Genomic DNA, 18768 nt, shown 5'->3' with positions numbered 1-18768 from the left:
AGTCCAAGCGCACTGCACATACATCTGGTAATGGTGCTGCTGTACCTGGTATTTGGGGAAAAGTGTGTCTTTCATAACACAGGGGGCACAGATGAATTTAGGAGGTGCTGGGTTCCAGAACATTCTGAGCTCACTGGGACACAGTGTTGCCTATGAGAAAAAATAATTGGATGTTGGAAGGGGCTGTTTAAAATCAAATAATTCAAGGGACTGAAATCAAATAAATCAAAGGGACTAATGTGAAATTTATACAACAGTCTACATTTAATAACCCAGGACAAATTAGAGCTTGAACAATAAAAAATACAAAAACCTTTAATTCATCTGTTAATTCTAAAAATAATGTGTGTCTAATGCCATCTAGTGACAGAATATTTCCAGTACCCTGGGACAAATTGGGTATAATTTGATTTTAAAGTGTTAGTTCACCCAAAAATGAAAATTCTGTCATTTATTACTTACCGTCATGCCGTTCCACACCCGTAAGACCTTCGTTAATCTTCGGAACACAAATTAAGATATTTTAGTTGAAATCCGATGGCTCCGTGACGCCTCCATAGGGAGCAATGACACTTCCTCTCTCAAGATCCATAAAGGTGCTAAAAAACATATTTAAATCAGTTCATATAAGTACAGTGGTTCAATATTAATATTATAAAGTGACGAGAATATTTTTGGAGCACCAAAAAAACAAAATAACGACTTAATTAGTGATGGCCGATTTCAAAACACTGCTTCAGGGAGCATCGGAGCGTTATGAATCAGTGTATCGAATCTGCTGTTCGGAGCGCCAAAGTCACATGATCACCGTTGACATGCGATCTGAATCATGATTCGATACACTGATTCATTTATGCTCCGAATCTTCCTGAAGCAGTGTTTTGAAAGCGGCCATCACTAAATAAGTCATTATTTAGTTTTTTTGGTGCTCCAAAAATATTCTCGTCACTTTATAATATAAATATTGAACCACTGTACTCACATGAACCGATTTAAATATGGTTTTAGTACCTTTATGGATCTTGAGAGAGGAAATGTCATTGCTCCCTACGAAGGCCTCACGAAGCCATTGGATTTCAACTAAAATTTCTTAATTTGTGTTCCGAAGATTAATGAAGGTCTTACGCGTGTGGAACGGCATGAGGGTAAGTAATAAATGACAGAATTTTCAATTTTGGGTGAACTAACTCTTTAATAATGTTCTAATAAGTTTGAAAGAACATAAACAACTGTTTAAAACCGTTTTATAGTTTTATATAAAAACTATCCAAGGAAGGTTAACTAAACATTTATTATATATTTAATAATGTGATAAATACAATAAATATCTTTCATAAATCATAAATCATAAAGCATCTGTTTTGCATGCACTTCCTTAAAAACCAGATCTAGATGTCAGTGTCACGCATTAGTCACTTTATTGATCGTCACCGACAGTGAGTCATAAAACAAAAGATCTTTCTTACAGCATGTCCACACATCATAATCCTTGGTCTCTCCACGTAATACTCCGCTATTCTCTGCCAGTCCTCCAGAGTATCTGACGTCTGTTTAGGAATGTGGGAAACACAGTCTGTCTGTGCTGAAACCCCAGTAGAATCAACAGAAACACCTTCACACACCAGCCTACAATGAGTATTACAACATTAATGATGTGTCATCACATCTGAAAATATAATATTAGGAATGGAAATATATCTTTAGAGTGACTCAGACAGGTAGAGAGCTTGAAAGAGTCATGAATGGTGACCTGAATTTACAATCAATGAGTTTTAATAAGAATCACTCTAAAAGAAACATCAAGAGCCAGTCAGATTATACCTCTGTATGTTGGGATGAACAGATATATGTCCAAGTGCTGCCCTCTGCTGGTTAAACTGTGCTGTTGCAGTGATCAGGTTTTGAGTGTGACAGATTCTAGAAGCAAGCTGGAGCTCAACAGGCACGACTTGACTGGCAGGAGTGGTACACAAATGGTGGATGGTTTTATACCCTTCAGCACTGTAGACAGAACAAACAAGTAGAGTGGAAACAATTATTTGATTTTCTTCGAAATACAGAAACCCTAAGAGGCCATGCTTTACTACTGTATTTAAAAAAAAAAAATTTCAAAAAGGATGCATTCAATTGAAGTGACAATAAAGACATTTATATTTAAATATTAAGAAACAGTGTTTTCAACATTGATAATGGTAATAATAAGAAAGGTTTTTTTTCTGCACCAAATCATCATATTAGAATGATTTCTGAAGGATCATGTGACTGAAGACTGGAGCAATGATGCTGAAAATTCAGCTTTGTCATCACAGGAATAAACTGCATTTTAATATATATTCAAATAGAAAACAGTGACTTTCAATTGTAAAACAAAAATTCATAACATTACCATTTTTACTGTATTTTTGGTCAAATAAGCATAAGAGACTTATTGGAAAGCATTAGATACTTTTCAAAAGCAGAAAAATATCTTACAGACCCCAAACATATATCATGGTTTGTGGCTGATGAGAGAATAGTGAGTTATGTACACTTGAGTGTTGAGATCATGAGAATCATGATCATGTGATTAGAAGAAAACAAGACAGACATTAATATTGCAAGGCATCTTATGGTTTCTGTATCAAAATAATAATTAAAAAAAAAGCAAAATAGAAGCATTTCCATTAGTGGTCTCAGAATTTTAGACACCATTGTATATATCAAATGATGCATGCTTGCTCACAAGTCTCAGTGTAATTAATGGTTTCAAGGTTCCAATATGTATTTAAAGGCCTGATATTTTGTTCCATGACCCAATATAAATAAATTCATTTTCATTACTGAAACGTCATTCAATCTAATATTAGGGTCTCGGGAACATTTCTTGGACCTTAATCGTAAACAATTTTGGGTGCCAACTGTGATATGGGCCCTATGTTCTTCCATAAAAAGATGACGAGTCAGTCTATTTGCACAGATCGTCTATGCCATAACTTCACACCACTGTTTGAACTGTAGACAGCGGGAGAAACGACCTCAGAACTGACTTTGTGTGTGGGCCCTTTATGTTCCCCAAACTGCAGACAGGCAGGAGAGGCCCTCCGCCACCCACGTCCCCACGGCTCCACTGACAGCGCCAATTTATTGCGTGCGTTTCGTTCACTATGGCCTGTGACAAGCTAGATTTATCACCCCACTCTGGCACGGTTAAGCCTCATCGAAAGACCTGGAAGGTCACACCAAAGTCACTGGCCCTGCCTGCACTGAAAAGAAACATTCCTGAACCGTAAGGAGGAACCTTCAACCTGCCTCGCTATCCATCTGCCCCGTAGGCAGGCGGCTCTCATATAAACCCTCTCAACCGCATCCAACAGGAACCTTTCAGTGACCCTCGTGACTGGAAAAAGCTAGTAATTAAAAGGCCCTTTTTCAAGACTGAGGGAGTGGCGCAGGTCCAGCCGCACAGGTAGTAAATCTTGCGTTATCAGCTCTCAGGTGAGTGCTGGAGAGGTTGGGAGGAGGGATGCGTGGGTGCGCTGGCTCCAGACAGACCCGCAGCACAGATGAGTGGAGTAAGTGACGGGCAATTACTCGCTGTGTTACTGCTCCCTAAATAGGGCTGAGGGGAAGCTGATGACAAGCTTTGGACGCTCTTCTCAGTTAGTGTGAAACTAGATGATCATTTGCGTCCAAGGCCACCCTCTGCGCCCTTCCGCTAGTGACGCGTTGAAAGATTGACATGCTGATAGCAAGTGGAACATGCCAATATATCAACACATAGATTAGTGAACCTTAGTGGCATAATTCATAAAATGAAGTATACAGCAGCCTCAAAAGTATTTGGACATTGACGCCTTACTTAAAAATGTCTAAATGTCATTGCATTAGATGCAAAACAGAGCAAACCAAGTGTCAAAATATCAAAAAAAGAAGTGTGCTTAATTGTATTGAATGCGCACTTGTATATTTTTTAAAAAGTATACTTAAATATATTAATGTTAATGAAATAGAATTCCACTTAAGTGTACTTCAAGAGAGTACACTTTCATGATTGATTCTTAACACATTAAGTAGTAAAAAAGTTTACTTTCCATTTGTTTTACTTTAAAAGTGCATTAAAGATTAAAAATTTTACTTTAACGTGTATAATCTTTTTTCGTTCTTTAAAGAAGTATGCTTTTTTAAATGTGTTGATTAACAGCATTATTTAGGTCAACTAATTGCATTTAATATAAATTTTAACTATAACACATTTTCATTTAATGGCATATAACATGCTATGAAGGGTCAGAAAACATTAATATAATGTACTTTATGTGAACTGAATGTAGAGTATAATATTTCCTCAACAAGTACTCTTCTTAAAAGTATACTAAAGTGTACATCTTTTTCGCAAGGGACAGCATAAACACACTTTCATAAAAAATAAACTTGTTAGGTGTGAAAAGATGCAATATGGAACAAAGAAGTCTTGGACACTTTGTGTTTGTTAAATGTTAGTGGAATATGTTCGAATATGTGAAACTGACTTCATAAATACACTAAAAATCGTGGGCTTTTTTTGTTTTGTTTTGACATTTTGTTATTTAATGCATTTAAATGCATAAAATTTAAGTATGGCTCGAGTGTCCAAATACTTTTTAGGCCACTGTATATCACAAAATATTTTAGATCTTTTATACTCTTTTTTAGGTGTCCAGGTTGCAAGTAGTGAAAGGCCTTGAATGGTTTTGGTCTGACGGGATGTCCTTTCTGCTCTCTGAATCGGAGTCAAGCTATGTCCATGGGCCATTATTATATCTTCTTTGGTCACCTTAAAAATATATATATATAAAAATACAAATTAGTTTCTATTAAAAGGATTGTAGGAAAATCAATGTATTTAATCTAATACATTAAACATCAGTACTTTTGCTCATACATAATTGTCAAAAAGTTCTTTGAAAGCAAACTTTTATCTAGTAGTGTGTAGTGAGTTTACCTGGGATAACAGATCATTGAGTGAGCCTCGACCATTGGAGCCAAACTCAGAATCCTTCTGTAAAACTGACTCAGCCATCTTGTAGACACCAGATGACACAGGTGGATGGCACATTGGTCTTGAGGAACATTTCTCTTTTGGCACACAGACGTGTTGTACAGAGGTTTCCCTTTGAGTTGGCCCCTGAAGGAAAATACACATGAGCATTCAGTTAAGACCGTTGTCATTCCAAGCCTATCACTGTATCCATCAAGATGTACAAACAGAAAATGCTAAAAAATTTCCCCACTGCAACGAGATTAACAAAATATTGTCGCCACAAGCTCACCTTGAAAAGCAAACAATTGTGTTACTCCTTTGTTGCCCTCAGGGTTTCTGAAGCTGACAGCTACCCTTAGAAAATTTTTACTGTTATGTTACACTTGTTATGTTTTAATCACAGTGATTCATATGAAAGATTTATGCTTTGCAAGCTGACACTGTCCTTAAGCAGTTTGGGTAATTTTGCATAGTATATCTCTGTACATTGACATATTGCATGTAGTGTCCCCAAGAAGTATTTGGACACTTAAGCCACATTTAAAAATGTAGATACAAAATATGCTGTTCAGAATGAAGGCAAAAAATACTGTTACACTTTGTGGATGTGAAAAGGTATGTTTATAGTTAAAGTTCAAAGGGGAACCAACAACTGAAATTTAGTTATTTCTGAATTTAATTTGTTTGGCAATGTCATTATATTACACATTTAAATAAAACATAAAATAAAAAGAAATAAAAAAATATTTTTAGCTGATTTTAGTCAAAACGGCTGATCACTAGTAATATGATTTAATTGCTTATCACTTTTGACCAATAAGTGGCGCTGTCACCAAATTGATGTGGTGTGGTCAGGGTAAAGCCCAAAGTATACTTCACGTGACGCGAATTTCATCATCAGAAGAATACGCGCATACTGTACCCGCACCGCTGGATTTTTGTAACTGTTTGTACTTTGTTCGCACAGGTCACACATGCACATTTGTTTATCCACAAGGTGGCAGCCGTGCCCTGCGGGGCGTCGATTCATAAGGTAGTCAAAGAAAAACTGCATAATCGGAACAGACTGGAACGCATGCAAGCTACAGCGACAATTGGACGCCTACATAGATGAGAGATTGTGCATAGAAGTTAGAAAGTACCCTCATTTGTACAACTCTAGCATGAGAGAATACAAAGATGTTTACATGGGTTGTAACTCATGAAGAGATTGCTCAAAACTCTATGCGTCGAATGCTTATGCGTTCGACTGTGCATGTACGAATGAAGTATACTTTGGATTTAAGGTGACAATGATACATACTGTACAAAGTTTGGTGTCAATATGCCAAAGCACTGCAGAATTACAGCCTCAAAATCATGCCATATTTGAGAACCGTTTGGTCAGTTAAAAAGCTTTTAATAACTTTTTGCCAACATGGCCGGTTTTGGTAAAATTCAGACCAACAGCCTAGGAGGAGTTCGAAAAAGTTGCTTTTTTAACTAAATGCAAAATGCCGGACAAACTTTCTACTGAGTATGGCACAATTGGTATCGTTGTTCTCTGTATGACTCAAGGAATCTATCAAGACTATTTTCATTAAAATAGGCAAAATTAATTAAAAGCTATTTAAATTTCATTATAATTTTTGACCACAAGGTGTCTCAAAACTTTTTGGCCCCTATTTTAAAGGGTTAGTCCCCAAAAAATGAAAATAATGTCATTTATTACTCACCCTCATGCTGTTCCACACCCGTAAGACCTTCGTTAATCTTCGGAACGCAAATTAAGATATTTTTGTTGAAATCCAATGGCTCAGTGAGGCCTGCATAGCCAGCAATGACATTTCCTATCTCAAGATCCATTAATGTACTAAAGACATATTTAAATCAGTTCATGTGAGTACAGTGGTTCAATATTAATATTATAAAGCGACGAGAATATTTTTGGTGCGGCAAAAAAAAACAAAATAAGTATACAGCGATGGCCTATTTCGAAACACTGCTTCATGAAGCTTCAGAGCGTTATGAATCAGTGTGTTAAATCAGCGGTTCTGAGTGCCAAAGTCATGTGATTTCAGCAGTTTGGCGGTTTGACACGTGATCTGAATCATGATTCGCAGTGTTTTGAAATCAGCCATTTTCATTTTTGGGTGAACTAACCCTTTAACAATCTAAGCACATGGTTTAAAGCACACAGCACAAACACACTTAGGACTTGTCCACTTTTGCTAGTTTAAAGGGTCATGAAACCCCCTGTTTTACCCTGGTCGTTCACACCTCAAAGCTCAGAAAAGTCAGTTAAAATGGGCGTGTAAAGCTCTGGAAAAGTGGGAGTGTAGAGGGGGAGAAGAGGGGAGAGAACAACCAATGAAGCACAGACAAAGAACACACTCATTATACAGAATAATGAATATATGAGCACGGAGAAAATGACAACAAACTCCCAAGCACAAGGGAGAAATGCGAAAGAATATTTAATAGGGCTAATAATAGGCTACTTTGATTACGTTTACGAGCACTGCAGTCTTTTGTCTATTAGAATAATCGTGTCGTCGCATTCAGATAGGCTACACCACTGTATCAGTGTCCAGTTTGCACATATAATTCATTTGAAGAAGACTTGATGAAATATGTGTGCATACACCGTGCTGGTTCATGTTTGGTGCAGGAGAATGGGTGAAATAAAAACTTTAAACACAGATATGAGCTATGTGGCACATGGCTAGTATTGTTAAACACAACACGAAGCTCCACGCTGAAACCGATCATATGCGCGCTCCGTGTGTATAGCATAACGTATTTTTCATGTGTTCGTATTCAAACTCCAGTTCTGACTGCATCGCGACCAAAATACAAACAACACGTGATTCTGTGCTGAGGGAAACATACACACGGCTCGCGTGTTTGAACACAGCTAGAGCAGGCAGAGGTGAATGAGCCGCACTTTTGTGGCATTTGAATTCTCTGCTGTAATGCGATCTCTCGCGAACATATTTTCCATTTGTGCTGGTAGATTACAGCAAAACAATCCACATGCACACAAACCTCTGCTCTGGTCACGTCGCAGGAAAACACATTGTGTTGTAGCACTGAGGAAACAAACACCAACGATATGTCTCTGAATGACAAGAGAACGAGGCGAGAGAAGTGATATTTCCTCATGCATAATACCGCAATTATAATCTTATGCATACTACAGAGCAGTGATTGGATTAAATGAGCTTTATGTCATGAATATATGTCGAGAATCGCTCGAAACGGTCTACGTCAGCATGTTCGACCATGCCCATACTTGGGCCGAAAGTACACGTTGACGTCAGATTTTGTGACGTTGCTCTGACTCAGCTTTTCAAACCGGAAAGACAGAAATAGCTCTGCAAAAATAACTATTTTTCACTTATGAATAACATTAATGAGTACCTTTAGTGTTTTCAATGATGTGCAGCCTATACAAATCTGTTTACATCTCAAAAAAAGTGTTTTGGGGTTTCATGACACTTTAACAACAGGGAAAATGGTCAGCACATCAGGCTAAAATGGTCTAAAAGGGTTTTCACTATTGTCTTAAAGAGTAATGGGTGTGTTTTGAGCATAACGTGAAATAAACCAATCAGAGTCTCATCTCCCATTCCCTTTAAAGCCAGTTTCATTCGCGTCATGGCGGATTCGCTATTTACATGGCGGAATTTGCAAGTGGAAAAACGGAATGCTTCTCTAGCGAGGAAACGGATCTGCTCGTGTGCAAGGTTAAAGCACCAGCAGACCATCTACGGGACAAGTCGGATTCCACCAAAGCATTTTTATCTTTATGCACACAATAATAATCATTTACATTGTAATCCTTTTATTTTTAATATGTGGCATGTTTGTGTGTGTAATAAGCAGAGTGTACGTGCGTTGTGCACCCGGCCATAGCCGCATATTACTAATGTGCTCCTTAAAAAAATAAATAAAATATTGCGCCATTGACTTTAGACCAGGTTTCAGTTGGCTCAAAATAGCAACGTGCCAACAATGCGCCTGAAGACACCTTGTTTTCAGCACAGCAGGCTCATGGGCACACAAATGGGCGCAAATGCATTTGCTGTTTAAACAACATGTGCGAAGGACATGAAAATGATAACTGCATCGGGCTGAAAGTAGGAAAAACACTTGCGTCATGCCTGGCGTCACATTGCACCGGGTGTATGATAGGGCCCTTTGAGTACATTCAGGGCATGATCCTGATGTACGAATGAAGTATACTTTGGATTTAAGGTGACAATGATACATACTGTGCAAAGTTTAGTGTCAATATGCCAAAGCATTGCAGAATTACAGCCTCAAAATCATGCCATATTTGAGAACCGTTTGGTCAGTTAAAAAGCTTTTAATAACTTTTTGCCAACATGGTCTCATGATGGCCGGTTTTGGTAAAATTCATACCAACAGCCTAGGAGGAGTTCGAAAAAGTTGCTTTTTCCAACTAAATGCAAAATCCCGGACAAAATTTCTACTGAATATGGCACAATTGGTATCGTTGTTCTCTGTATTATTCAAGGAATCTATCAAGACTAGTTTCAAAATTAAAAATAGGCAAAATTAATTAAAAAAAAAAAACTGATGACACATACTGAGTTTCATAGCGATACTCTAATTCGTAAAATACAGCATTTTATAACAAGATTCAAAATGGATGACGCCCAAAGATATGGAAAAATTGGGTATTGTTAAACTCTGTATGCTGCACTGAATCAAAAGAGAGCAATTTTAATGGTTTTTGTGCAAATCATTCAGAAATTCTAAGCAAAAATAGCCATTTTCATATCTCCTGGTGACACTGTGCCAAAACACTGCAAATTGCCTCAGGTCATGCTTGTGATGACATGTACCAGGACTCGTCTCGATACGCTAAAGCGTTGTGGAGATATGGACTTGCACCCAATTTGACATGCCAGTCAAATTCATTCACTTTTTACTCAAGAAGGTTTATCAAAGATCTTTTGAGAACTTTTTGCCAGCATGGTCTGAAGATGATCTGAACCAATTTTGGTGAAAATCGGACAAACCATCTAGGACGAGTTTGAAAAAATAGTTTTTTTGGAAAAATCAAAATGGCAGAAAAACTTTCATGACAGAAAATTACGTCAGAGGGTGCAATTGAATCGACTTGAGGGAAAGAATGTTTATAGCTCATACGGTTCAAAAGTTATTAGCATAAATGTAAGTGCCAGTTAGGACAGTTGGTGGAGTTCATTTTGCTGTGGTTAATGTTCAGAGTGTCTTCTATCTGTGTGACAAATTTAATCATTTTCCCACAAGCGGTTCTATGGGCTGCCATAGACTCAAGAGCAGAAGAAGAAGACAATGTCGAAGACGAAGATGACTGATAAAATAGGTGCCTACGTACCTTCATTGCTTTGCCCAAATAATAAACTAATAAAAGAAAATAATAAAGCAGCTGTGTCCAACTTCTCTTTCCATATAAAATAAAATACTAATAAACAAATAAAATTAAATATACAATAAAATAAATTAAAAAATGAACCACTAACCTCATTATCAGCTGTCTAATATTCAAAATAAAATAAAAAGCTAACCTCATCATCAGAGCTGCAGTTGTTTCCAGCTTCTCTTTCCATAGAATGTAGCATTGCTTGGTCAAAGAAAGTTGCACTACTGTCATCCTCAACAACAGGTATGTGCCCACTTTCCATCACTAATGTGTCTGCCAAGCTCTTATTTGGTGCCCTCTGCTGGTCAAGCTCATCTGGCTGCTCGAGTCCAGCAATAAGTCTGGCTTCCTCCAGCAGCTCAGAGGTGGATTTAACACTTTGGATGGTGCTGGAGCCAGCGCTGCTGGTGTAACTCTGGGAGCTGCTGTGTTTGGAGAGAGTTTGATGCTTATGTGGCTCCCAGAATTTTTCAGTCTTTCCTCTCTGCACTCTTCTATGCCCATTCTGTGTTGAATTCACAGAGCTTGATGCCTCATTGTCATTAGAGCTGCCCGAGTCCAGCCTGTTCTGTCCTCCAACGATAGTGCACTGGTGAGTGCTGGAGGTTTTCTTCTCCTCACCTGAGACCTGCTGAGCAAGTGTGCAAAGTTTGTAAGATCCACCTGCTGATAAGGGCTGCTCTGATCTGGGCTTAGCAGAAGGTTGTGGCCTTTGGGACAAGGATACTGCTTTGGTGGTCCCTGCGAGAGAGGCTATGACGGGCTTTCTGACAATCCCATGCCTGGCTTTAAGTTTTGGAAGAGCCATTGTGTTCACTGAGTTGTCTATGGAGGAAATGTTTGGGCTTGCGCTCTGACCCCGGCTCATTTTGTTGGTCTTTGTTGAGACATGGATTTAGGGGGCAGTTTGCAGAGGAGAGGAAAGTGAAAGTCTATTTGAGACTCAACACAGCTGGGTTTTGTCAAGATGGGAGGTAAATCTGTGATGACAGGGCTCACCTGGCAAGGTAAGGAAGAAGTCTTGTGTCCTGATTGGATTCACGGGCGCTTCACATATTGGAAATCAAAAAGGATGATGAACAATTACATTTATTAAACAGACGGAAATCATATTATATGATTTTTTTTTAAAACAAATGTGTTTCATATTGTTTAATAAACACGTTTTGTCTAATTTCATAAAATATAACAATAACATTTGTGTGAGGACTGGTAAAAGAGCTACATCTGCAAAATATTTTTCAAAATAATTTTTATATGATTTTGTCCAACAGTTTTTGTTCAGTTCTAGCTATTCAATCGGTTAATTTAATTTTGTAATGTTTTATTATTTATCCTCATTTTCTTTTCACACTTCCATGAAATAATCAATATACATTCTCTTCACAAGTTTGCGCTGCTTATGAAAACAAAAATGTATAAATAATAGTTTCGAAGAAATAGAAACTGCAGTTTTACAGTTCAAAAAGCTATAGTTAGCCAGCTAGCCTGCTTGCTCAAAAGTTGCTTTTTTCGTGCTGTGACACAACAAATCTTAATAAATCATTTAAAAAGTAGGCTATTCTTTAAAAGTATCTTACCTTTTCATTAATGTATTCGCGCCTGAAAATCTAACACTTCAACTAAAACTGGTCTTTGCTGAAAAATAACTGCAGCTTTTTACCTCAGAAACTCAAACAGGGAAACGCCAAGCAGCGTCTCCTAGCAACCGGCCGTCCCTATGCGCGTGCCAGAGCTGCCAGTGAAAATCTGCACATAGATAGAAATAAGATCATGATCAAGTAGATTATTAGCTTGATGTTAATAATTATTATTTTTTCCATTTTTACGCATATAGCTGGCTGCCAGAACGGCAATAAACACCCTTCAACCACTCAAATGTTCAGATTTGCATGAACAAAAACTGAAATGGGGATCATGATGAGCTCTGGTGCAAAGATGCCTTTCTATTTACACAAAATCACAGAACAGACAGGAAATAAATGATTTAACAGATTAAATGTACATTCAAAATAAATGTTATAATTAGAATCAAAATGGTTTTACATTCTGATTACATATAAAAACCTTTTAAAATCCCCAAAAGTACTTTTTATTCTGTAATTCTTAAGAAAGACATATTGGATCATACCTGTTATCTCCAAAGAACCTTGCCTTATTCTTTTAATAAGAACACAAAATTGCTGCACAATAAAGGATTTATGCCTAGCATAACATTTAATATCTAATGCAATGCATTTTTTTTAAATCAAGTAGCTATATAAAATAGCCAGTTTTTACATATTATTTTATAAAGCATGCATTACATCTACTGACAAGACAGTCATGCTCCTCTCGCTCCCTCCCTCTCTCTGTCTGTCTCATGGGGGCTTTGACATGGTCTAATGTTCTTCGCTTCAAGGGCCATTTCATTCCGTCCTGTGAGGAATCGATCTGTGCTCTAATGGTGTGAGAGATCACTGGAGATAATCCGCTGTAAGTGGATGATCAGGGCTGTCATTCGCTCATTAGCAGGTGTACAGTGGGAAATCTGATCTCTTGTTCATCTGAGAAATAAAATGAGGGAGATGGTGGGGTTTCCACTTCCTTCCTAAGCACCATGGATTCAGTGCCAAAATTAATAGGCTCCAAAGTTAAGTTAGAAATATTTCATCTGCTATTCTGTGAAGCTTGTGTCGTTTTGGTACTTTTCCTATACAAACATACATTGTAACATTACATGATTTGGTGCAGTATTTATAAACAATTTTAAACAGGCCTAGTTATGTTAGAATTCATATTTTTTTCAGATATTTAAATAAACACACACACCCATTCTTTTGGTAAGAATTTAATAAGAACATTCTATGGATTAAAATGAATAAATGTATTGTTAAAATGCAACTGAATGTAAAAGCATTGCAACTCACTATTACTAATGCTCATAAATAACATAAATTAATGTTACAACAGATCATTATGGATTTATGTATATTCAAATATGTCTAAATGTCATGATTCATATGTTTTGTATGAACATGATGTTACCATTATATAATGTTTTGTAAAATTATTGAAATAGCCTATAAAGTACCTATTATAAACTTAATATGTTATACAAGTTTTATACGTCTAATATTACCTTAACATATATTATACTATATTGTATTATATTTTCTTATGAGTTCAAATGTCCTGAAACGTGTTACTTCATCTGAATTCATAATTAAAGTAGGCCTACACTTGTGTCTTAAATTATATAACATTATAATGCTGGATTCCTTAATTAAAGCTATAAAGTATTAATAAAAATGCTTAAATAATTTAAAATGTTTAGATTTAAAATCAAAATACATTAAAAAAAATGTGCCAAAAATGTTTCGGATATTCAATATTATGTGTTTATTCCAATAGTGTTCAAATTAAAATATTATTCGTTTTTTAACCTTTTTACTGATAATAGTATTGTGCAATAAAACACACGGGTCATTCCTATTTAAAAACAGCAGAGTAGACGTGTTCCTGGAAGAAGGAGAGAGATCCAGGCAAATGAGACAGAAAGTGGGCTGTACCGTGTTCTACGTAACAGGCAGGGGAAGATCTCGAGTTCGGTCCCAACATTTCCTCACTTTACCCAAAGCCACGCACAACATCCCACCAGTGACTGCGCGCGGTGCCAGGACACACACACACACACACACATACACACTCACACACACGCGCTGTGAGTCTGCGAACTGCATGTGCACGAGCTGCGGATTTCCACCATAATGTTGGGCGCAGTGAAAATGGAAGGACACGAAACTCCAGACTGGAGCAGCTACTATAACGATGCACAAGAGGTGAGAGACAATTATTACTGCCACTCTGAGCTGCGGGAATAGTCAGAAAGTTTGTAGCTGCATGCACGTGAATAATGCATCAACAGACTGAAAACGAGGTTTATGCTACAAACCACTTTTAAAATGGAGGAATTAAATGTAAAATATGTATTCTACAGAACTGTGTCTGAAGCTGATAAAAATATCAGCCATTGATTAACCCACTTGGTGGCAGTAGTGATGCCACTGCAAGTGACAATAGTCACAATAGTCTGATATTGTAAGTGTTTATAATATATACGAATTTTATTTGTTTATAAATAATATAACTATTTGATTTATTGTTAATTGAATATAACTTATTCAATTCATTATCGATGATGTATATATGTCACATATTTCCATTTCAAGATTCTGTTTTGTCTCGTTCAACATTGCAAACTTACATTTAATTAAATGAAACGCAATAAAACCGTTCGTTTCTATTTCTACTGTCACGTGCATCAGCAAATGCACATTAAATATTTCGTTATTTAAAAAAATGGAATAAAAACATTACTAGTTGCAGTACATCTAGATTAAAAAATAAAATAAAATGTATGTTCTCACAATTTTTAATGGTCTTACCTGAAATTATTTTTTCATTTATAACCAACTAAATCGGTTAACGATAACTAACATAACTATAACGATTTAAAAAAAAAAAGAAAATACATTAGCCTATTATCTTGGAGAAAAGATGCAAAATAACATTCTATGTGAATAAAAGTGCTGAATACAGATATATTACAGCACTAAAAGCCAGGATTTCTTTCTTTCAGGTCTATTCTCCCATGACGAACAGCAGCATGAACGCTGGGCTGAGCTCCATGAATAATATGAACAGTTACATGAGCATGTCCACCAGTGGGAATATGACTTCCAGTTCTTTTAACATGTCCTATGCGAACCCGGCGCTGAGTGCCGGACTGAGCCCGGGCACCATGGCCGGGATGCCCCCGGGCGCCACCGGCGCCATGAACGGGATGAGCGGCGGCGTGTCGACCATGGGCACCGCGCTCAGCCCGTCCAACCTGAACGCCATGACGGCTCAGCACAGCTCCATGAACGCGCTGAACCCGTACTCGAGCATGAGCCCCACCATGAGCTCCATGACATACGCGCAGCCCAACCTGAACCGGGCTAGAGACAACAAGACTTTCAGGAGAAGTTACCCGCACGCCAAACCACCCTACTCCTACATCTCCCTCATCACAATGGCTATCCAGCAGGCACCCAGCAAAATGCTTACCTTAAGTGAGATTTACCAGTGGATAATGGACCTGTTCCCCTACTACCGTCAGAACCAGCAAAGGTGGCAGAACTCCATCAGACACTCGTTGTCTTTCAATGACTGCTTCGTCAAAGTGTCCAGGTCACCCGATAAGCCGGGAAAAGGCTCCTACTGGACTCTGCATCCTGATTCTGGGAATATGTTTGAGAATGGCTGTTACCTGCGAAGACAGAAGCGCTTTAAATGCGACAAAAAGTTGCCCGATGGAAAGAGGTCAGACGGAAAGAGAGACCAGTCGAGCGGCTCTGGCTCACCGGCCAGCGACAGCACCAGCAGCAAACCAGTGCATATGGACTCCAGCTCCATAACCTCCTCGAACCAGTCGTCCAGTCCTCCCAGTTTGGACCACAGGAGCGGTAGCACCGCCAACTCTGAACTGAAGAGCACCGGCCCACAGGTGCACCCCGTGTCCACGTCCCTGTCCTCGCTGCACTCTATGGCCCACGAACCCCAGCTGCACCTCAAAGGAGACCCCCATTACTCCTTCAACCACCCGTTTTCCATTAATAATTTAATGTCCTCTTCAGAGCAACAGCATAAACTGGAATTGAAAGCCTATGAACAAGCGTTGCAATATTCCTCCTATGGCTCAGGGATGTCTTCCAGCTTGCCCATGGCCGGGAGAGCCAGCATGGACCCTTCGGCTTTAGAGGCCTCTTACTACCAAGGTGTGTATTCCAGGCCTGTTCTTAATACATCTTAGTCAGTTGCCGACTGGGGGGATTTAAAAAAACTTTATTTTATTTTTTGCATGCACCTGGTGCAAAAGAACTGTTACTTTAAAATATAACAAAATGTGTATGTGTATAATAAAATATTGTAAAGTGTTTCCAATTATTGTATATCCCAGTTAGAAATCATTGCTAGTGTATTTAAATCATTTTGAGCTTGTAAAATACTTGTTGTGATCCCCCAAACTTGTAGTTCCCCATTGTGTTACAACGTGCACGAATGAAGGTCAACTTTGGTCTTGTTGCTGGTATAAAAGCGAAGCCCCTGTCTGTTGCAGATGTATTTGAATGTTGTCATTTTACTCATTATTTTTGGGGTTTACTTACCTCGTTTTGACAAAAAAACACTTCCGAATCTTGTATTGAAATAAATTAATCCAAGGTGGAAATGCATTGTGAATAAAATATGTATTTCTTAATCAAGCAAAACGTTTGTGACATTTTTATACAAAGAGGTTCATGTATGCATTTTTCTTAGTGACATTATTTGCAATTATTCAAAGACTATTGATTAAATCTAGATTTATATAGCTATGTAAGAATACCAGATTTATTTCATTATTTTCATTTTTTTTCTTTGCATTATTTTTTTCCAAGCAATAATAATGCTCAATAACTTCAATAAGACCTGAAATAAAATAGAAATAGATGCTATTTTTAATCGAATTAAATTCTTTAATATAGGCTGTCTGCTCTCAACGCCAGCTTTTGGCTGAGCCCGTCTGGTTTTGACTAGATGTTGGTAAAAGACCAAGAGAAAATCCAAGTCTAACACACGCGCAGCCTCAAAGACTCGCTTCATAAAAGATCCGATCTCGTTTTAAATGGGATTTTAAACAATATCATAGAGAGGCCAAATCATCTTTTTGTGGAGCGTAACCTACATGATGGGCACGTGAACCTGAACAGATTTGACTTTGATCATGGTATTTTGTATACACGCATTTTGGCTGAGTAGCCGTGAAATTCATTTAATTATCTTGTAATTCCCCCCCGATGCGTAAATAAAATGGATAATTGACTTCAGGCTTGAGAAATCTCGATATGTGCAGCCTATATAAAAGAAAGTTATATAGCTTATATTTGCGCCTTTTATTTTTAATTCGAATTAAAAAAAAAAATAAGACCACATTGTTTTTCTAAAATTAAGGTCCAGCGGGGTCGATTTATCTGATACTGAATTACAGCTCGCGATAAAGATATTTAGCCTAATAAAAGATGGTAAAGTAAATAACTGCAATAATCGATACTGAAATTTGTAGCCTAATATATGCATTAGAAAATAAAATACTTTTTCATGCATGGGAAAGATTCAATATTTTGCGATGAAAAAAAAAAAGAATCAGATTTAATAGCATGTTTATGATATAATCTAAATTATATTCTCTCGCGCGCACGATAAGTGCATTATAAAACTGAGTGCTTCATATTTTAAGCTATTAACTAAAAAAAATGTGTAAATATCTAACAGAGTTTACCTGCTTACCCATAACAAATAAAACATGTGGGATTAACTGAAATACAATTTGACATAAAACTATAGCCTAAATAAAATACAAATGTAAAACATTATACAATTCATTCTAATAATTTTATTGAACTCATTATGCTTGATGATCTAGCCTACATCATTTAAAGAAACTTCGCGCCATTATCGAGTTCAAATGTCGCAGCCGTTACACCAGGTGAAATTTGGTTATGTATATTTGGTTCTCAATCAAATGCTTTATCGGAAACAATGTTTTGTTTAAATATATTTTATAAATCTTTATTACTCGAAATGGTCAACTTACGTCAACAAGAAGCTGATGATAACGAAACTAAAGCGTCGTTAATGTGCGGTCTTGAAAATCCAAGAACAAACCAACTGTTTACAAATATTTAAACCGTTTTGTGAGAAAACCTCCTGCATTCGAACTGCTCATTTATTTCTCATATAATCATATATTTTAAATATCGACATGTATAATTCAGATATTTGCATGGGAATGTTATTGTTTGTAATTGGCGCAGTGATTGTAGAGGGCGATTACAATCGCAAGTTTTATTTCTATATAACACAATTAGTGCACGTCTTTAAACGAGCCAGACTTCACGAAAGCATAACATATGCGATCAGCAGGCAGTGTTCAAACTTATGTGGCATTTCTCGTTGCCCCATCAAAAGCTCTGGCGCTTTCTTCAGCCTTATGGAGCAAAATTTCGACAACAATACGCACGGCCCTTTAGTTCAAAGCGCCCATCAGCGGGTCTACCCGTAGACCTTTCTTCTCCCTCTTTTCATTCTGAGTTTGGAAAAGCACTACAGGGCCAAGGCGCTCCTAATACCTTCTGATGGGGATTGAATTAATTATCTCCAATAACACAATTGTGCTTGGCCAACGAAAAGAGCAAAGCAATACCCCTTCAGAATCACACACACACGAAAGAAAGGGGCTTTCAAAGGGCGAGAGAGAAGAGGGAGAGATCTCTATCCGACATCAGCTTTA

The 18768-nt window shown here is 37.5% G+C and overlaps 2 protein-coding genes across 2 annotated transcripts in view; one reads left to right on the top strand and one right to left on the bottom strand.

Moving 5' to 3' along the window:
- Positions 1-11223, bottom strand: part of ttc6 (tetratricopeptide repeat domain 6) — a 50774-nt gene extending 39551 nt beyond the window's left edge. Inside the window, exons 1-6 of the mRNA XM_067366898.1 lie at positions 10561-11223; positions 4961-5143; positions 4662-4792; positions 1822-2001; positions 1467-1626; positions 46-150 (exon numbers count right to left, since the gene is read on the bottom strand). Of these exons, the coding sequence (XP_067222999.1) occupies positions 46-150; positions 1467-1626; positions 1822-2001; positions 4662-4792; positions 4961-5143; positions 10561-11223 (1422 nt within the window). The remainder of the gene's footprint in view (positions 1-45; positions 151-1466; positions 1627-1821; positions 2002-4661; positions 4793-4960; positions 5144-10560) is intronic.
- Positions 11224-14044: 2821 nt separating this feature from the next.
- foxa1 (forkhead box A1) lies at positions 14045-16659 on the top strand. The gene is made up of 2 exons (XM_067367634.1): positions 14045-14236; positions 15037-16659. Exons 1-2 carry the CDS (start codon positions 14165-14167, stop codon positions 16249-16251), a joined length of 1287 nt encoding a protein of 428 aa, XP_067223735.1. The 5' UTR covers positions 14045-14164; the 3' UTR covers positions 16252-16659.
- The last annotated feature ends 2109 nt before the right edge of the window (positions 16660-18768 follow it).

Source organism: Chanodichthys erythropterus, chromosome 18, assembly GCF_024489055.1.
Source record: "Chanodichthys erythropterus isolate Z2021 chromosome 18, ASM2448905v1, whole genome shotgun sequence".
Taxonomy (NCBI): Eukaryota; Metazoa; Chordata; class Actinopteri; order Cypriniformes; family Xenocyprididae; genus Chanodichthys; species Chanodichthys erythropterus.
This window is presented reverse-complemented; position numbering and strand designations above follow the sequence as displayed.